The 13,697-nt window shown below is 44.2% G+C and overlaps 1 protein-coding gene across 1 annotated transcript; it reads left to right on the top strand.

Moving 5' to 3' along the window:
• The first annotated feature begins 4,690 nt into the window (after window positions 1–4,690).
• Window positions 4,691–8,161, top strand: LOC119849696 (40S ribosomal protein S16-like). The gene is given in 6 exon segments (XM_038386797.2): window positions 4,691–4,769; window positions 5,708–5,809; window positions 6,879–6,975; window positions 7,768–7,815; window positions 7,946–8,052; window positions 8,054–8,161. Coding segments are annotated over 6 exon segments (441 nt in total). The 5' UTR covers window positions 4,691–4,721; the 3' UTR covers window positions 8,093–8,161.
• The last annotated feature ends 5,536 nt before the right edge of the window (window positions 8,162–13,697 follow it).

The raw sequence follows: 13,697 nt of genomic DNA, 5'->3' as shown, positions 1-13,697 counted from the left end.
AAGAGTGGGACTAAGATTCTGCTGTCCCTCTGCTTCATAGACACAATGTTTTCCACTGGGAGCCCTAGTAATGCCTTGCCAAAAGGATTCCTCCTCCTCCAGAGTTCAACTACTCCTGTTTCTGGAGAAAATGTCTCAGTTCTCTTCTAGGTCAGACAGTATATGACACTTCATCTGCCTTGATACTTCTGCCTGATCTGCCATCCTAACCCAGGCGGCAGAAAATCAGTCAAACCATAGATTCAAACTCAGAAATGGAAATGACCTGATTAGAGATTAATATAACTAAAATTCTCCTGTTCTAAACAAAACTAATGTGTTGGAATAGACTTGTGTGCACAATTCATACTCTAGCATAACTTTTCACATGCCTAACCATTGGAAGGTAGCACTTTTCTGTGTGCATTACATTGAGATGAGTTTTAAGGAGGGACATGCAGAAAAGGTGGTGTTTTTACAGATAATTGCAATCTTGACATTACTGAGCCATCTGGGACGCTGTGACAAATACTACGTACTCTACAGATTCCCAAAATGGGTCTTCTTGTTCATGTACACTTTCCTAAATTTCTCTACTATAGGTGTGATAGGTTATCCCCCACTCTGGGGTGCCACCTGATGTACTGGGGTATCACTGAGCCTGCTCATTCCATCAGCCTGGGTTCCCTCACCCTGTCCTGGTTAGTCAGGCCCTCAAGCCTCCTCTAGCACACACCTAGATAGGGACACACCCAGCTGCAGAAAGACACAGACCCTGAAATCAGCTCTGCATGGGAAGAATCAGCTAGGGAATTTCCCAGCACTCAAATGCACACCCCCTTTGGGGTGCAAACCCAAATTTGTATCATCTTGCACTGCACAGCATAAGCTCATGAAGTTCACTCCATCTCTCAATATGGAGGAAGATATGCACAGCTTTTTGCCCCAGTTATGAATTCACAAACTGGTTTAGAAAAACAAAACAAGGATAGATTTTAAGTGATTACGGGGGGTAGCAAACAGATCAAAGCATATTACCTTCGTATAAGGTTTCTCAAACTGTAAGTCAGGATCCCAAAGTGGGCCGCGACCTCATTTTAATGAGGTTGCCAGGGTTGGTGTTGGCCCTAGGCCCCAGCAAGTCTGAAGCCAAAGCCCAAGCCCCACAGCCCAGGGTTAAGGTTACATGCTCCCCACCCAAGGCAGAAGCCCTTGGGCTTCAGCTTTGGCCCCATCACCCAGCATGGCGTGGCTCTGCTGACCAGGCTTGGGTGGGCATGGTCTTCAGTCTCCCCTCCTGGGGTCATATAGTAATTTTTGTTGTGAGAAGGGGGTCATGGTGCAATGAAGTTTGAGAACTGCTGCCTTAGTAAATAAACAAAAACTGCAAGCTGATCTTAACACACTAAATAAGTAGGATATAAATTAGCAAATTCTGACCCTGAGTGATAAATAGGCTGGCAGTTGCCTTAGCTTTCCCAAGTTTTCATACACAGGCTAAAGATCCTTCTAGCCTGAGACTATCACTTCCCACAGTTTAGTCCTTGCCCATATTTGTTTCCAGATGTGTTCTTGCAGGGAAAATGATACCCTGTCATTGTCACCCTTTTATATCTTCTTCCTACTTGCTGGAAAGCTCTTTTGCCGTGACCTTGGTCAAACAGTTCCCATTGTGTAGAGCTATCTCGGAGAGGTTTCTATTGTACACAGTTCCTGGGGTAATCCTTGTGCTTATGTGCATTTCCTCAATAAGCCATCAATATTGGCCTTTTTACTGTTGTACCTTAAAGTCTGCTTTTGTGTGTTTTCAACCTCACATGTTTGTCAGTAACACATACATAGCCAAACTTCATATATGACAATAACACATACAATCCAATGAGATTGTAATGTCTAGTAGATCAAGACTTTTATAATGATACCTCTCAAGACATACTTTGTACAAAACATATCCTAATTACATGACAGTGGTGAATATTGGGGTGTCAGAGTGTCACAATAGGAAAGTGGTATTGACATACCTAGTGAATCAGAGGAGAGGAGAGGAAGCTAGGACCTAGGACAGTGCATCTCTCTGCTGAGGAAAGTTGAGAGAGAGCAACAGGTCACAGTGTGCTTAGGGGCTAATAAAAGGAAGGAGACCTCTAGGGGAAGCAGAGGAATTGCAGTTTTAGAAAATCAATCCTATACACTAAAAAGAAAAGGAGTACTTGTGGCACCTTAGAGACTAACAAATTTATTAGAGCATAAGCTTTCGTGAGCTACAGCTCACTTCATCGGATGCATTTTCAAAAAATGAAGTTGACAGATTTCCACTCTATATGGCTAAATTCAGTGCCTTGCATAATGACAGGTTTCAGAGTAGCAGCCGTGTTAGTCTGTATTCGCAAAAAGAAAAGGAGTACCTTAGTGGCACCTTAGAGACTAACAAATTTATTAGAGCATACGAAAGCTTAAAAAAAAAGTATTTAGAACAGGACCCATTGTGTGAAAGGGCCCAGGCAGATGGGTGTGAGGAGCTGCTGTTGCCGGGTAACACTAGTCAGTACTATTTAGTGGATTATTTGGGTTAGTTTAATGATAATAATGTAGGTGAAAACCTGTGCTGTTCTACAGGAGTAATTCATAAAATGTAAAAAAATAAAAGAGCACAGAGAACTTAAAAATTGGATGGTAACAGACCACGAATCCCAGTGAAGATTGAACCTGGTGATATACTCAACAGAAAGAGATCTCAACCATGCTTGTAGTGGTTTCCATCATTTCACAGGTTTCAGAGTAGCAGCCGTGTTAGTCGGTATTCGCAAAAAGAAAAGGAGGACGTGTGGCACCTTAGAGACTAACAAATTTATTAGAGCATAAGGTTTCGTGAGCTACTGCTCCGATGAAGTGAGCTGTAGCTCACGAAAGCTTATGCTCTAATAAATTTGTTAGTCTCTAAGATGCCCCAAGTACATCATTTCACAGTGACTCAACAGTCATCCGAGGCTTCAGGATGACATGCAATGACAATCCTAGAACCTTATTGTATAGTAATATCCAGTTATCATATAGATTTATCTTTTAGCCTTTATCTTTATTATGGTGCTGAACATTGGACAAGTGGGATTGACTGAGAGACATTTGGTAAGTCAGGGGGCTAGGACTGTGGGACGAGAGAGAGCTGGTGCTGGAGAGAAAGGACCGGGGCAGCGAGTTATAAGTGCCTGTGGTGTTGTGCTCCAGGAATACTCAGGGCCCAGCTCCACCAATGTTCGTGGCCCATTCTCCCCCGCAGCCCTGCCTGCCGCCCCTGCGCGCCTCCCACGGAGCATCTACCGGCCCTGCCTTCCCCCCCTGGGGCAATTTAAAAGGGCCCGGGGGGCCCTGGCCACCGCCGCCACCACCAGCAGTGCAGCAGGGCTAAGGCAGCTTCCTGCCCGCCCTGGCTCCACGCACTCCTGTCATGGCATGTCCCTGCGGCCCCAAGGTGTGTGTGTGTCTCTCCGTGCGCTGCCCCGCCCCGAGCACCGACTCCGCAGCTCCCATTGGCCGGGAACTGTGGCCTATGTGAGCTGTGGGGGTGGTGCCTGCGGGCAGCGGCGCGCAGAGACTCCCAACCCCCTCACCTAGGAACCGCTGCCAGAGTGGTGTGCAGGTTGCTTTTGGGAGCTGCCCGAGGTAAGCGCCATACCCCTCACCCCAACCCTATGCTCCAGCCCAGAGCCCACCCCCACACTCCCTCCTGAACCCAAACTCCGTCCTAGAGCCCGCACCCCCTCCCCCAAACTCCGTCCCAGAACCTGCCCCCGCGCTCCCTCCTGCACCCCTGCCCGAGCCCAGGGCCTGACCCGTCACCAAACCCCCTCCCAGAGCCATAGGAAGGGTGTGTGTGTTGGGGGGGGAGACTTGGACCTGTTCTGGGCACCCCCCTAAATGATACAAACCTGCCGCCCCTGGAAAGGACGGGAGCCCGGGGCCTGGGGGACGCTGCAAGGCTGATGCCGGGAACGGAAGACACGGGCGCTGGGGAAGGTGGTGGGACTGAAGGATGCTGAGGGGGCTGGGGCTGGGGGCAGGGATGTAAAATGTTAACCCGTTAACCATTAATCTTACCGGTTAGCCGCCTTAACCGTTAGCCCTTGGACCGGCCCCGGCCCCGGCCGCTTCATCGGTTAACCCTTTACATGAAATAGTGTAATCGTTTAAACGGTGAACTCTGAAAACGGTGTTTACATCCCTAATTGGGGGACACTGAGAGGAGTGGGGGGCGCTGGGCTGGGGGTGCAGCGGGGAGGGTGCGACGCTGGGAGCCGAGGCGGTGGCTGGGAGGGGGGAGCCGCTGGGGCTGGGGCTGAGCGGCGAGGCGGGACACTGCGGGACGGGGCCGGCGCAGGGTGCGGGTGCGGGAGGCGGTGGAGGAGCTTCGGGTGAGGGTCGCGCCCGGCGCCGGCCTCTTCCCCGGCAGCTCTCTCAGCCCCGCCCCGCAGGCTCCGAGACTCCTTCCCCCCCCCCCCCGCTCCCGTCGGGCAGCCGTAAAGCGCGGCGGGAGGGGGCCGTGTCGCGCGGCCGGAAGTCGGGTTGCGCTTGGCGGCCGAGCTGCCCCTGAGAAGCGGCTCCGGAGGCCCCGCTCTCTCTTTTGCTGCTGCTGTCTCTGGCGGAAGGTGAGTGTTCGGCAGCTCCGCGCTCCCGCCCTGCCCTGCCCTGCCCCCCGCCGGGCCGCGCGCCGCTCACCGCCGTGTCGGTCTCTTGCAGGAGGAGCCATGCCGGCCAAGGGGCCCCTGCAGAGCGTCCAGGTCTTCGGGCGGAAGGTGAGTGAGCTGGCGGGCGGCAGCGCCCCCGGGACCAGGCCGCGCTCCCCGGCCCGGCAGCTGCGGCCCCCGCCTGGTGGTTGTGGCGCCGTTTCCCCGGCCAGGCCGGAGGGGCGCGACGGGCCTGTGCGGCCCGGGAGCCGCAGGGGCCTCCACGTGTCTCGCCGAGCCCAGCCAGGCGGGGCGGCCGGTCATCCCAGCCTAGGGCTCCCGCATCCCGCCGCCGAGCTGCCCGGGGTGGAGCCGTAGGGGCAGCGCGCCACCGGCCGAGCCCGCCGCTGCCATCGGAGCCAGGTCGCTGCGATAGGAGTGAGCAGCTGCACCCCTGTGGCGTGCGCTGGCACGTGTGTGGTCGTCCACACTTGCACTACAGCCTCTCCTTGCCCCCACACGCGCGCTCTAACATCCTCCCTCCCGCCCCCCCATAGGTGTTGGAAGTGGGGGCGTAGCCGCACCCCCCGATTTGAAGTGGTTTCCATCACGTACAGGGGTTACCGTGTGGGTCAGTGGCTCTCAGCGCCCCCACTGTGCAAATTGTTCCCGAACCCCTGCTCTCCCCGCCCCCCATCACACACAGGCATCACAGAAGAGATGGCAGACGGTGAAGGTAAGGGCAAGGGCTCTGCTTCTGGGCCTCTTGAACTCCCCCATGATCTAGGAGGCCTGGCTGCTGCTAATAAACTATGTCATCACGCTTCTCACGTGAAGATCAAATTTTAAGTTTTCAGCAAGGCTGACTTGCCTATATTAAGTCCCCATCCGACCTGCTGCATGTCAGTGGTTTGCAGCAGTGGCTTTGCTTTAAATGAAAAATACTTTTTGAAATTTTGAGTGTCATAATCCAGACTGAAAGAACTGTATGCTAGTCTCTAAAGCAGTTGGTGCACAGTTGGTAGGTACTGGAGGAATGCTATACTCACATATGCTTGCTCTTTTAGAAAACAGCAACTGCTGTTGCTCACTGTAAAAGAGGAAATGGTCTCATTAAAGTGAATGGAAGACCCCTGGAAATGATTGAGCCTAGAACCCTACAGTACAAAGTAAGTACTTTATTGGTTTTCTTTAGACTTTCGTATACTTTTATGTGTGTTTGTTCGTTCTCTCTAAATAAATAAATAAATAAATATGGAAGAGCAGAAGAGTTTCTTGTCATAAAGACATACACTAGATGATCCATCTCATTTTTAGTGGACATGTAGGCTGTTAGCTGTAGCTTGACTATTTGTAAGTTTGTATACAATTTTGGAGTTGAGTACTCAGGTTAAATAATAAAAGCACAGATGTGTATCCTTTCTCAAGTCATTTTGCAAAATGGGACGTAAGCTTCTGTTTCAGTTAGGTGCTTTTCTCAATTTTATTCTGATGTATTTTCTCAATTCGGTTATTCTCATTAGTGTTGATGGGAGCAAAGCATATATGTTGATAGGAGTTAATCGTCCTTAGATCTAACTTAATAAAGTTTAGTATTACCTAGTTTGACTCGTCAGTTAATGTCAAAGCACTTTACAAAGTATCATTACTCCCATTTACAAATGGGGAAACTGAGGCACAGGAAGGCAAAGTGACTTGCCTAAGGTCACCCAGTAGGCCAGCAGCAGAGTGGTGACAAGAACCCAGGTCTCCTGGTCAGTGCTCCCCTCTTATCCACTAGTGACTAGGCTACATTACCTCAGTTGTTTTTTATTTAATTACCTTAATGTGTTCACCATAAATTCAAGGCTCATAGCACCAAACATTTTATAAATCCATACTTAGAAACCTTGCTCAAAACACTGATTGCTGCCTCTTGATCATAAATATGTTCTTATAATATGTGTAATACCCATCCTTGTACTTATTCACAACACCAGTACTGACTTGGATTCTAAATACATTCTAGGGTGGTGTACCTGAGATCACTTATCCACTGACATTTTAAAAACTCCTGTACCCCACTCTGGGTCTATGCTTGTTATGTACTGTGTATATATCTTATGAACCTTGTAACCAACACTTGTAATCCCTCAAACCCAAGCCTGACCCCAGATGTACAGTACCTTCCTTCTTAACTTGTGTAAATTTGATTTTAAACATTAACTTTAATAAAATTTTTATATCTGTATTTCTTAGCTGCTTGAACCTGTTCTCCTCCTGGGCAAGGAACGCTTGCTGGTGTTGACATCAGAGTCCGGTGTTAAGGGTGGCGGCCACGTAGCACAAATCTACGGTACGACTCCTGTACAAGGTCCTTAGTATGGGCTGGAAGAGATTAAACTACTTTATTAATCTACTTTTAACTACTTATTAATAAATTATAAATATGTTATATCTTGGGGAATAAACGCCATCTAGAGTTTAAAGCTTTGGCTATTACAAATGCCAGTTTAATGGGTGTATCTTGAACTATATCTGTGTCATCTGCTCTCATTTATACACATGAATGATCTGTATGAAACTGGCATTAGCATTTCCCTCTTCCAGTGCTATGTAAGTGATTACGTGTGATTGGCCATAAATTAGATTTTGGGATGAGGTTAAACAGCATTTTCTAACTGCACTGCAAAGTCAAGCAGTTATTTGTCTCCAATAAAATTGCTCAAATAAAAATCATAGAATCAGAACTTAATTTGTAACTTATTCACATTAGGCAAAATAAAACAAATTGCTTTTCAGAAGTGTTAACGTTGCACTGCTGCTAATTAAGGCGTGTATATGTTCATTAAAATGATCTAGCTCAGAAGTTGCACAGGAAGCAAGTAGACGTATTAACCCAAATCTTCATCTGTTTTAGTTAACCATCCTGATGTTATTTTAAAGTCAATCTTTGATTAAAGGGGATAGCTTGAGATGGAAGGTGTATGATATAAAATGGTTTGAAGTGGTTTTATCATTACTTTTATAACTATTTTTCATTTGTCAAATTCATTTCTGCCAACTCCTCCCCAAACCTTTTGCCATGTTTTCTATGTAAACCTGAATTTATTGGATATTATTGTTAACTTGTCTCTTTTCTCAACAGCAATTCGTCAATCTATTTCCAAGGCATTGGTGGCTTATTATCAGAAGTGTAAGTTGACTGTTTGATTTTGTTTTACTAGCCGTTTTGAAGTGTTTTAGCTTCAGACATTAAGTGCTATACGTAGAACAGTAATGGATGGAAGTTATAGAATGTTAGTCACAAATGATCTTTTTTTCAGATGTCGATGAAGCTTCCAAGAAGGAAATCAAGGACATCTTAATCCAGTACGATAGGACCTTACTGGTTGCAGATCCTCGTCGCTGCGAGTCCAAAAAGTTTGGTGGACCCTGGTGCCCGTGCACGCTACCAGAAGTCTTACCGTTAAAATTGTTCTTTATCCTTGTATCTTGCAATAAATATGAGGAAAAGTTAATAAATATTTCAAGTTTCTAAATCTAGTGTTTGTTATATTGGTTAACTGTTTGTTTTTTTCAGGGTTGGGAGCTGACCTAAAAAAACTCCCAACAGGTGCTGGTGTCTAGGAATAAAGAAAAGCACTTTGTTGCTGACAGATGCACATTGTTTTTTTGTTTCAAACAATAAAGTCTCCATCCTGTGTTCCATGCATCCTTGACAAACCACTAACAAATCTAGCAGCATAGCTTCTACAATTGTTAACCTTGGGAAATTAAAAGATCTTCTCTCAACCCTCCCCGAAACCCTGACCAAATGCTACAAAGCTGTATTAGTGCTGTTTTGGAGCAAGAGGAGTACGTTTCCTTCTCTGTTGAAAAATCTACAGTGTATGCATGGTGAAGTGCAGTAGCAAACTTCATAAAATACCCTTTGCTATGTGAATTTTTACATTTATATTCAAGACTAGAAAACTGATACTGATTTTTTTTTCCCAAAAAATCATGAAAGCTTTCATATGTTCATCATTCAAGCTAATAAATTCTTAAATATAATTACTTAAAATGCTTCAGAAGTATGAACAATTAAAGGGTTGCACAATGCTCTGAAAATGAGAGAAAGGTCCTTACCTCTGAGATGCTTTGATACTAATTTGGGCACATGTAATGCACCCTGTAACAGTTCAGACACACGGGTGCAGGTAAGAATAATAAACTGATACGTGATTTACAAAAAACCCGTGTAACCAGTTTGAAGGACAGACATGTTTGCCTCCCCAATCTACACATGGGGAGTAATTTGGAGGGAGATCTAGATCAGTGGTTCTCAACCAGGGGTAAGCATACCCTTTGGGTATTCAAGAGGTCTTCCAGGGATGCATCAACTCACCTAGATATTTGCCTAGTTTTACAACATAAAAACAACATAAAAAGCCCTAGCGAAGTCAGTACAAACTAAAATTTCATAAAATGATTTGTTTATATTGCTCTGTATACTATACCCTGAAATATAAGTACAATATATTCCAATTAATTTATTTTATAGTTACGTGGTAGACATGAGAAAGCAATTTTTCATTAATAGCATGCTGTGACACTTGTATTTTTGTCCCATTTTGTAAGCATATAGCTTAAGTGAGGTGAAACTTGGGGTTATGCAAGACCAATCAGACTCCTGAAAGGGGAACAGTAGTCTGGAAAGGTTGAGAGCCATGGTGGAGGTGTGTGCAGTGCATGAGAGGAGGAAATGGTGGAGATGCTAGTGAGAAGTTGCATCTGTTTAAAATTTTTGTGGATACAGACTAACACGACTAACCCCTGATACTTCTATTTAAGTAGATACTGAGAGGAAAAAAGATGGAGAATGAGTGGATGATGAGAGGAAGCCTTATGTGAAAATGAACTAGCTGCTCCCAACAAAGGTTGGAGAGCTGGGACAGCAGTCATAAGTGACCAGCAAAAATCATGCAAATTTGACAAACAGGTGGTTAAATACTGAGTAGAGGCCTGACACATGGGAGCAGCTCTCGATCATGATGAGAATAACTGTTTTGTATCCCATTGTATACTCAGCAGGAAACCATTTTGGACAGGAATGGAAAAGATGATAGGCTGAGCAATAGAGAGTCTAGATTCTTGACCATATCACACTTTAAGCAAGATACTATTTTCTCTCCTTTCCACATTAGACAACAGTGGTACTTTAGGGTCTCTTTTGAGGGGTATCTTCCAAAATTCCTTTGTACTGTAGCCTCTGTGATTTATTTATTTATTTTTAAACATTGGACTTTTGCCCTTTCTTGTATTGAAGAGCGCTTGCAGGGTTGTTTTTTTAAACCTTAAAAATATCTGCAGTCTAGTCTTCTTTACTGCTGCTGGAAGAGCTTGTGGATGTCTGAGAATGAGCTAAAATACTTTAGGGGAAGGGAGTGAAATTGTTAATTAAAAAGAACAGGAGTATAGAGATTAACACGGCTGCTACTCTGAAACCATTGTTAAGATTTCCTTTTTCATAAACTTAGTCTTTAATATTAAATAGTATTTAGCATAAATTGAACAAAACGTCTAAACAGGATTGATAAGTCCCACTCTCACTTGCTTAGCTTTCAGTCTCTGATACCATGACTAATTTTTCAGTCACATTTGTGTGTTCCAGAGTGGATAACACCTGAATTTCAAATTAAATGCAAGTGAAAAATCAAACTCTTATTCTTTCCTCATCAGAAAGAAGGAAGAGGAATGCAGGAAAGCAACAAACCCATTTTGTTTCCTTTTTGCAGATCTACTGTGAGCCACTGGCAACTTGTTTGCTAGACTTTTTTTGTTTTGTCCTGCAGTAAATGAACAATATGCCTAATTTCATTTAGAAGTTTCATTCTGATTTATTATTGTTCTGACTGATCTCTTGTGGGATGTTCTCTGGCTTCTCTTTCCTCTGTCTCCTTTGACCTGCAAAACTTCTCATCACCCCATCTAGGGATGCAGTATTTTCTGGTTAGAACACTGGAGCTCATCCAGGTTTCCTTCTTGTGATGAGGCTGTTGATGAATGATGAGCTATTCTAGCTCCTGGGCCATAAAAAACTCTGCCTCCTCATTTCTAGGCCTGACTTTTTTTTTTTTTTAAAGGCAGAGATGGGGAATGAAACCTGGATATATTATATGGCAGTGTAGAGCATACCTGCCTCTATGGTGTTGCTCTCAAACAGAGAAGCCCTTAACCCTAATTAAAATGTTTTCCTAAAGTGGCTGGTGATCTCTGCAATGATGTCCACTTCACACTATTTGATTTGTTAATAAGATGTAAAATGTTACATTTACATCAAGTAATGTTACTTGATGTGTACTGGGATGTTGCTAGATGCCAGTTTTATTTTCTGAAATACACAAGTAAATATTGGTGTGAGCTAAGTGCATGAGAGCATGGTGGAAATAGGATGTAGTAGTGAGAACTCTGTTTTCCTATTTACTCCTCTCCTACCACTTACCTTCACTAGGACGGTGAGCAGTGAAAAAGGATTCTTCTACCATCGATAGTGGAGGTAGAACTGGCAATCGGAGCAGCTTTACCAACTCAGCTCTGGCATTAGCCTGCCCCTCCTCAACTAGCCTTTATCAGCAACAAGATGTGTAAGAACCGGAAAGGGGTCCCCCAGCAGCAATGAGGCTGAAGTGGAATTGCAGATGGGCTGGTTCTAGCTTGGCCCAAGCCCCATCCCAGGGCTCACTAGCTGCAGGAGCATTAAGCTTAGGAGGCAGAGTAGGGACTGGAAGCTGCTGTGCAAAATGTGATCCTGCCTAGGTCTGTCCACCTGACACTGGGACTTACCAATTGTGGGTGTGGTTGCAAGCTCTGAAAAGTTCCATGTGCCACTGGCATCAACAATGTAGGGAGAGCCAAAATTGGGAGTAGCTGTACCAGTGTGGCTCTGGCCTGGTGTATCCTCACTGACCAGATTGCCCCTCATATGCTGCATGGTCCTTATAGAAGCTGAAGATGCTCCTTGCTGCTATGGTTTTTGGAGTTACTGAGATAAATTATGCTTGACTATAATACCCACATAGATTGTTAGTAGTTATTGAAAAGTTTATTATTAAATGAGGCTGTTAATTTTGTATATTTGAAGTCAACCAACAAACTTTAAATACCGAATTTATATCTTAAATTAACTTTGTCACTTCTAATTGTAGAAAGTCTAGACAGAGAACACCTATAATTCTTTCAGTTTGTCTCTCTGCCAATGCAGGATGGTTACCTAAAGGGTTCTAGTGGGGCTCTTTTTTCTTTTCCTCCTTGGTTTTTCAAAGGTCCCAAGCAGTGGGGGCGTCTACTTAGTACCTTATGCAGGCAAATGCATTTCATCCTCCTCTTCAACTTAATTTCTCTCTCTCTCCCCCACACTTTCCCGTTTCTTAATTTTAAACCCCATGACTCTTCTACCACAGTGTACCTCGCTGAATAATTCCTTTCCCTCCTCAGGTACTTGTTGGACTGTTACGACCTCGCCTTATCTGTTATTCCCGTTTCCCTAGTGACTTTTGTTCCTCCTTTGTTTGCTCAATTTTCCTCTGTCTTTCTGGTAATGTAGTCACCAGACGTGAATGCAGTTTTACAGGGGCAGTTGTATTAGAATTGTAGAGAGGAGGATTATTGCTTTGCTGCTATATGCCTTGTCGTGTCTGTGTTTTGAAGGCCTAGCCTTCATTGGCGTTTTTGCAGCTATAGCACATTGCAAACTAATGTCTACAATGTTTTCCAGTATGATCACCTATGTCTCTTTTTTTAGCATTATTGCTTTCCAGGTTTCTCAGTCCGAATAAGTGTGTGTTCTGGAATATTTCCCTCACTTTGTATTATTTCAAGATGAATCTAATTTTGTTGCGTTCTTCCTGTATTTTAATATTTCTAAGTTCTTTTATGTTGTTCACCTGTCTTCACTGCTTTTGCAAGGACAAAGAAATAATACAAAGGAAACTAGATACACTATACTGTAAAGTTGGATATGAACTTGTCTTCTTCCAACACTAAGTGTCAGACACATTAAACAGGTGTCTAAACACAGTAAAATAACTTCATACATTGGTTATCAATCAGTTATTGGTTACCCGTGATGTGCCATGAGACTTTCAGGACAGAGTCACTGGTGTGAACACGACACAAAAGGAAGTTATTCTAGGCTCTCTTCTTTTCCAAATTAGTGTTAGAACTCAGTAAGTGAAAGCTTCAATTAGAGAAGTCTCCTCATGTTTTCAGGGTTGTAGTGGTGGGAAAAATAATCCTTGGGTAAGAGTGTACAGAATTAAAAAAATGCGAGAACCAGGCTATGGTGGGGACAAGGGATGGTGAAAAGAATCAATATCAAAACGCCGAACTCTGAAGTCGTGGCAAAAAGGAATTGCCAACATAGGAACAGTGATAATGAGAAAAGGAGAATAGATATGAAAGTGGAGAGAGGCAGAGGAGTGAAAGACTGATACTGTACATGATCCCCTCCCCCACTTTCAACCACGAAAGTAGGTATATTTTATAATATACAGTGGTATGTTTCATTACAGAGATACCGTATATTCATAAGAATTGGCCCATCTTTCAGCAAATACTTTTCTGAGGATACTGTGAAATTACGAAATCATGAGGTATTGATATGCACCAAATACTTCCAGTCATCTCGCTTACACATAGAGTAATTGTCAAGTAGCTGATTAAATTGTGTCTGTTTAGAATTGAACCTACTGTGATACTTTATATTAAATAAAGTAATAGCAATATTTCTATGTCTGTGGAGCTGTGCAAGTATGATGCATTTATATATAATTTAAAGTATGGGCTTGGGAATGGAGAATCTGAGGTCAGATCATCTTTTCCTTTCTTCATCTCTTACAGAAGCAGAGATGTAAAGATAAATATATTTACAAGACCAAAATAACAGATGTAGAGAACTAGATGGCTCGGGTATTGGTAATAGAATTTGGAGCCTCTCATCTCTGCATTGTTGGCTTGGGTCCATCTCAGGCTGGTAATGATCAAAGGTCATTTGCCATCTTTTGGTGATCTGTGAAATTAATGGGAGGTCTCTCT

Source organism: Dermochelys coriacea, chromosome 1 (genome assembly GCF_009764565.3).
Source record: "Dermochelys coriacea isolate rDerCor1 chromosome 1, rDerCor1.pri.v4, whole genome shotgun sequence".
Classification (NCBI taxonomy): domain Eukaryota; kingdom Metazoa; phylum Chordata; order Testudines; family Dermochelyidae; genus Dermochelys; species Dermochelys coriacea.
The sequence above is the reverse complement of the archived record's forward strand: the minus strand, read 5'-3'. Positions and strand labels throughout refer to the sequence as shown.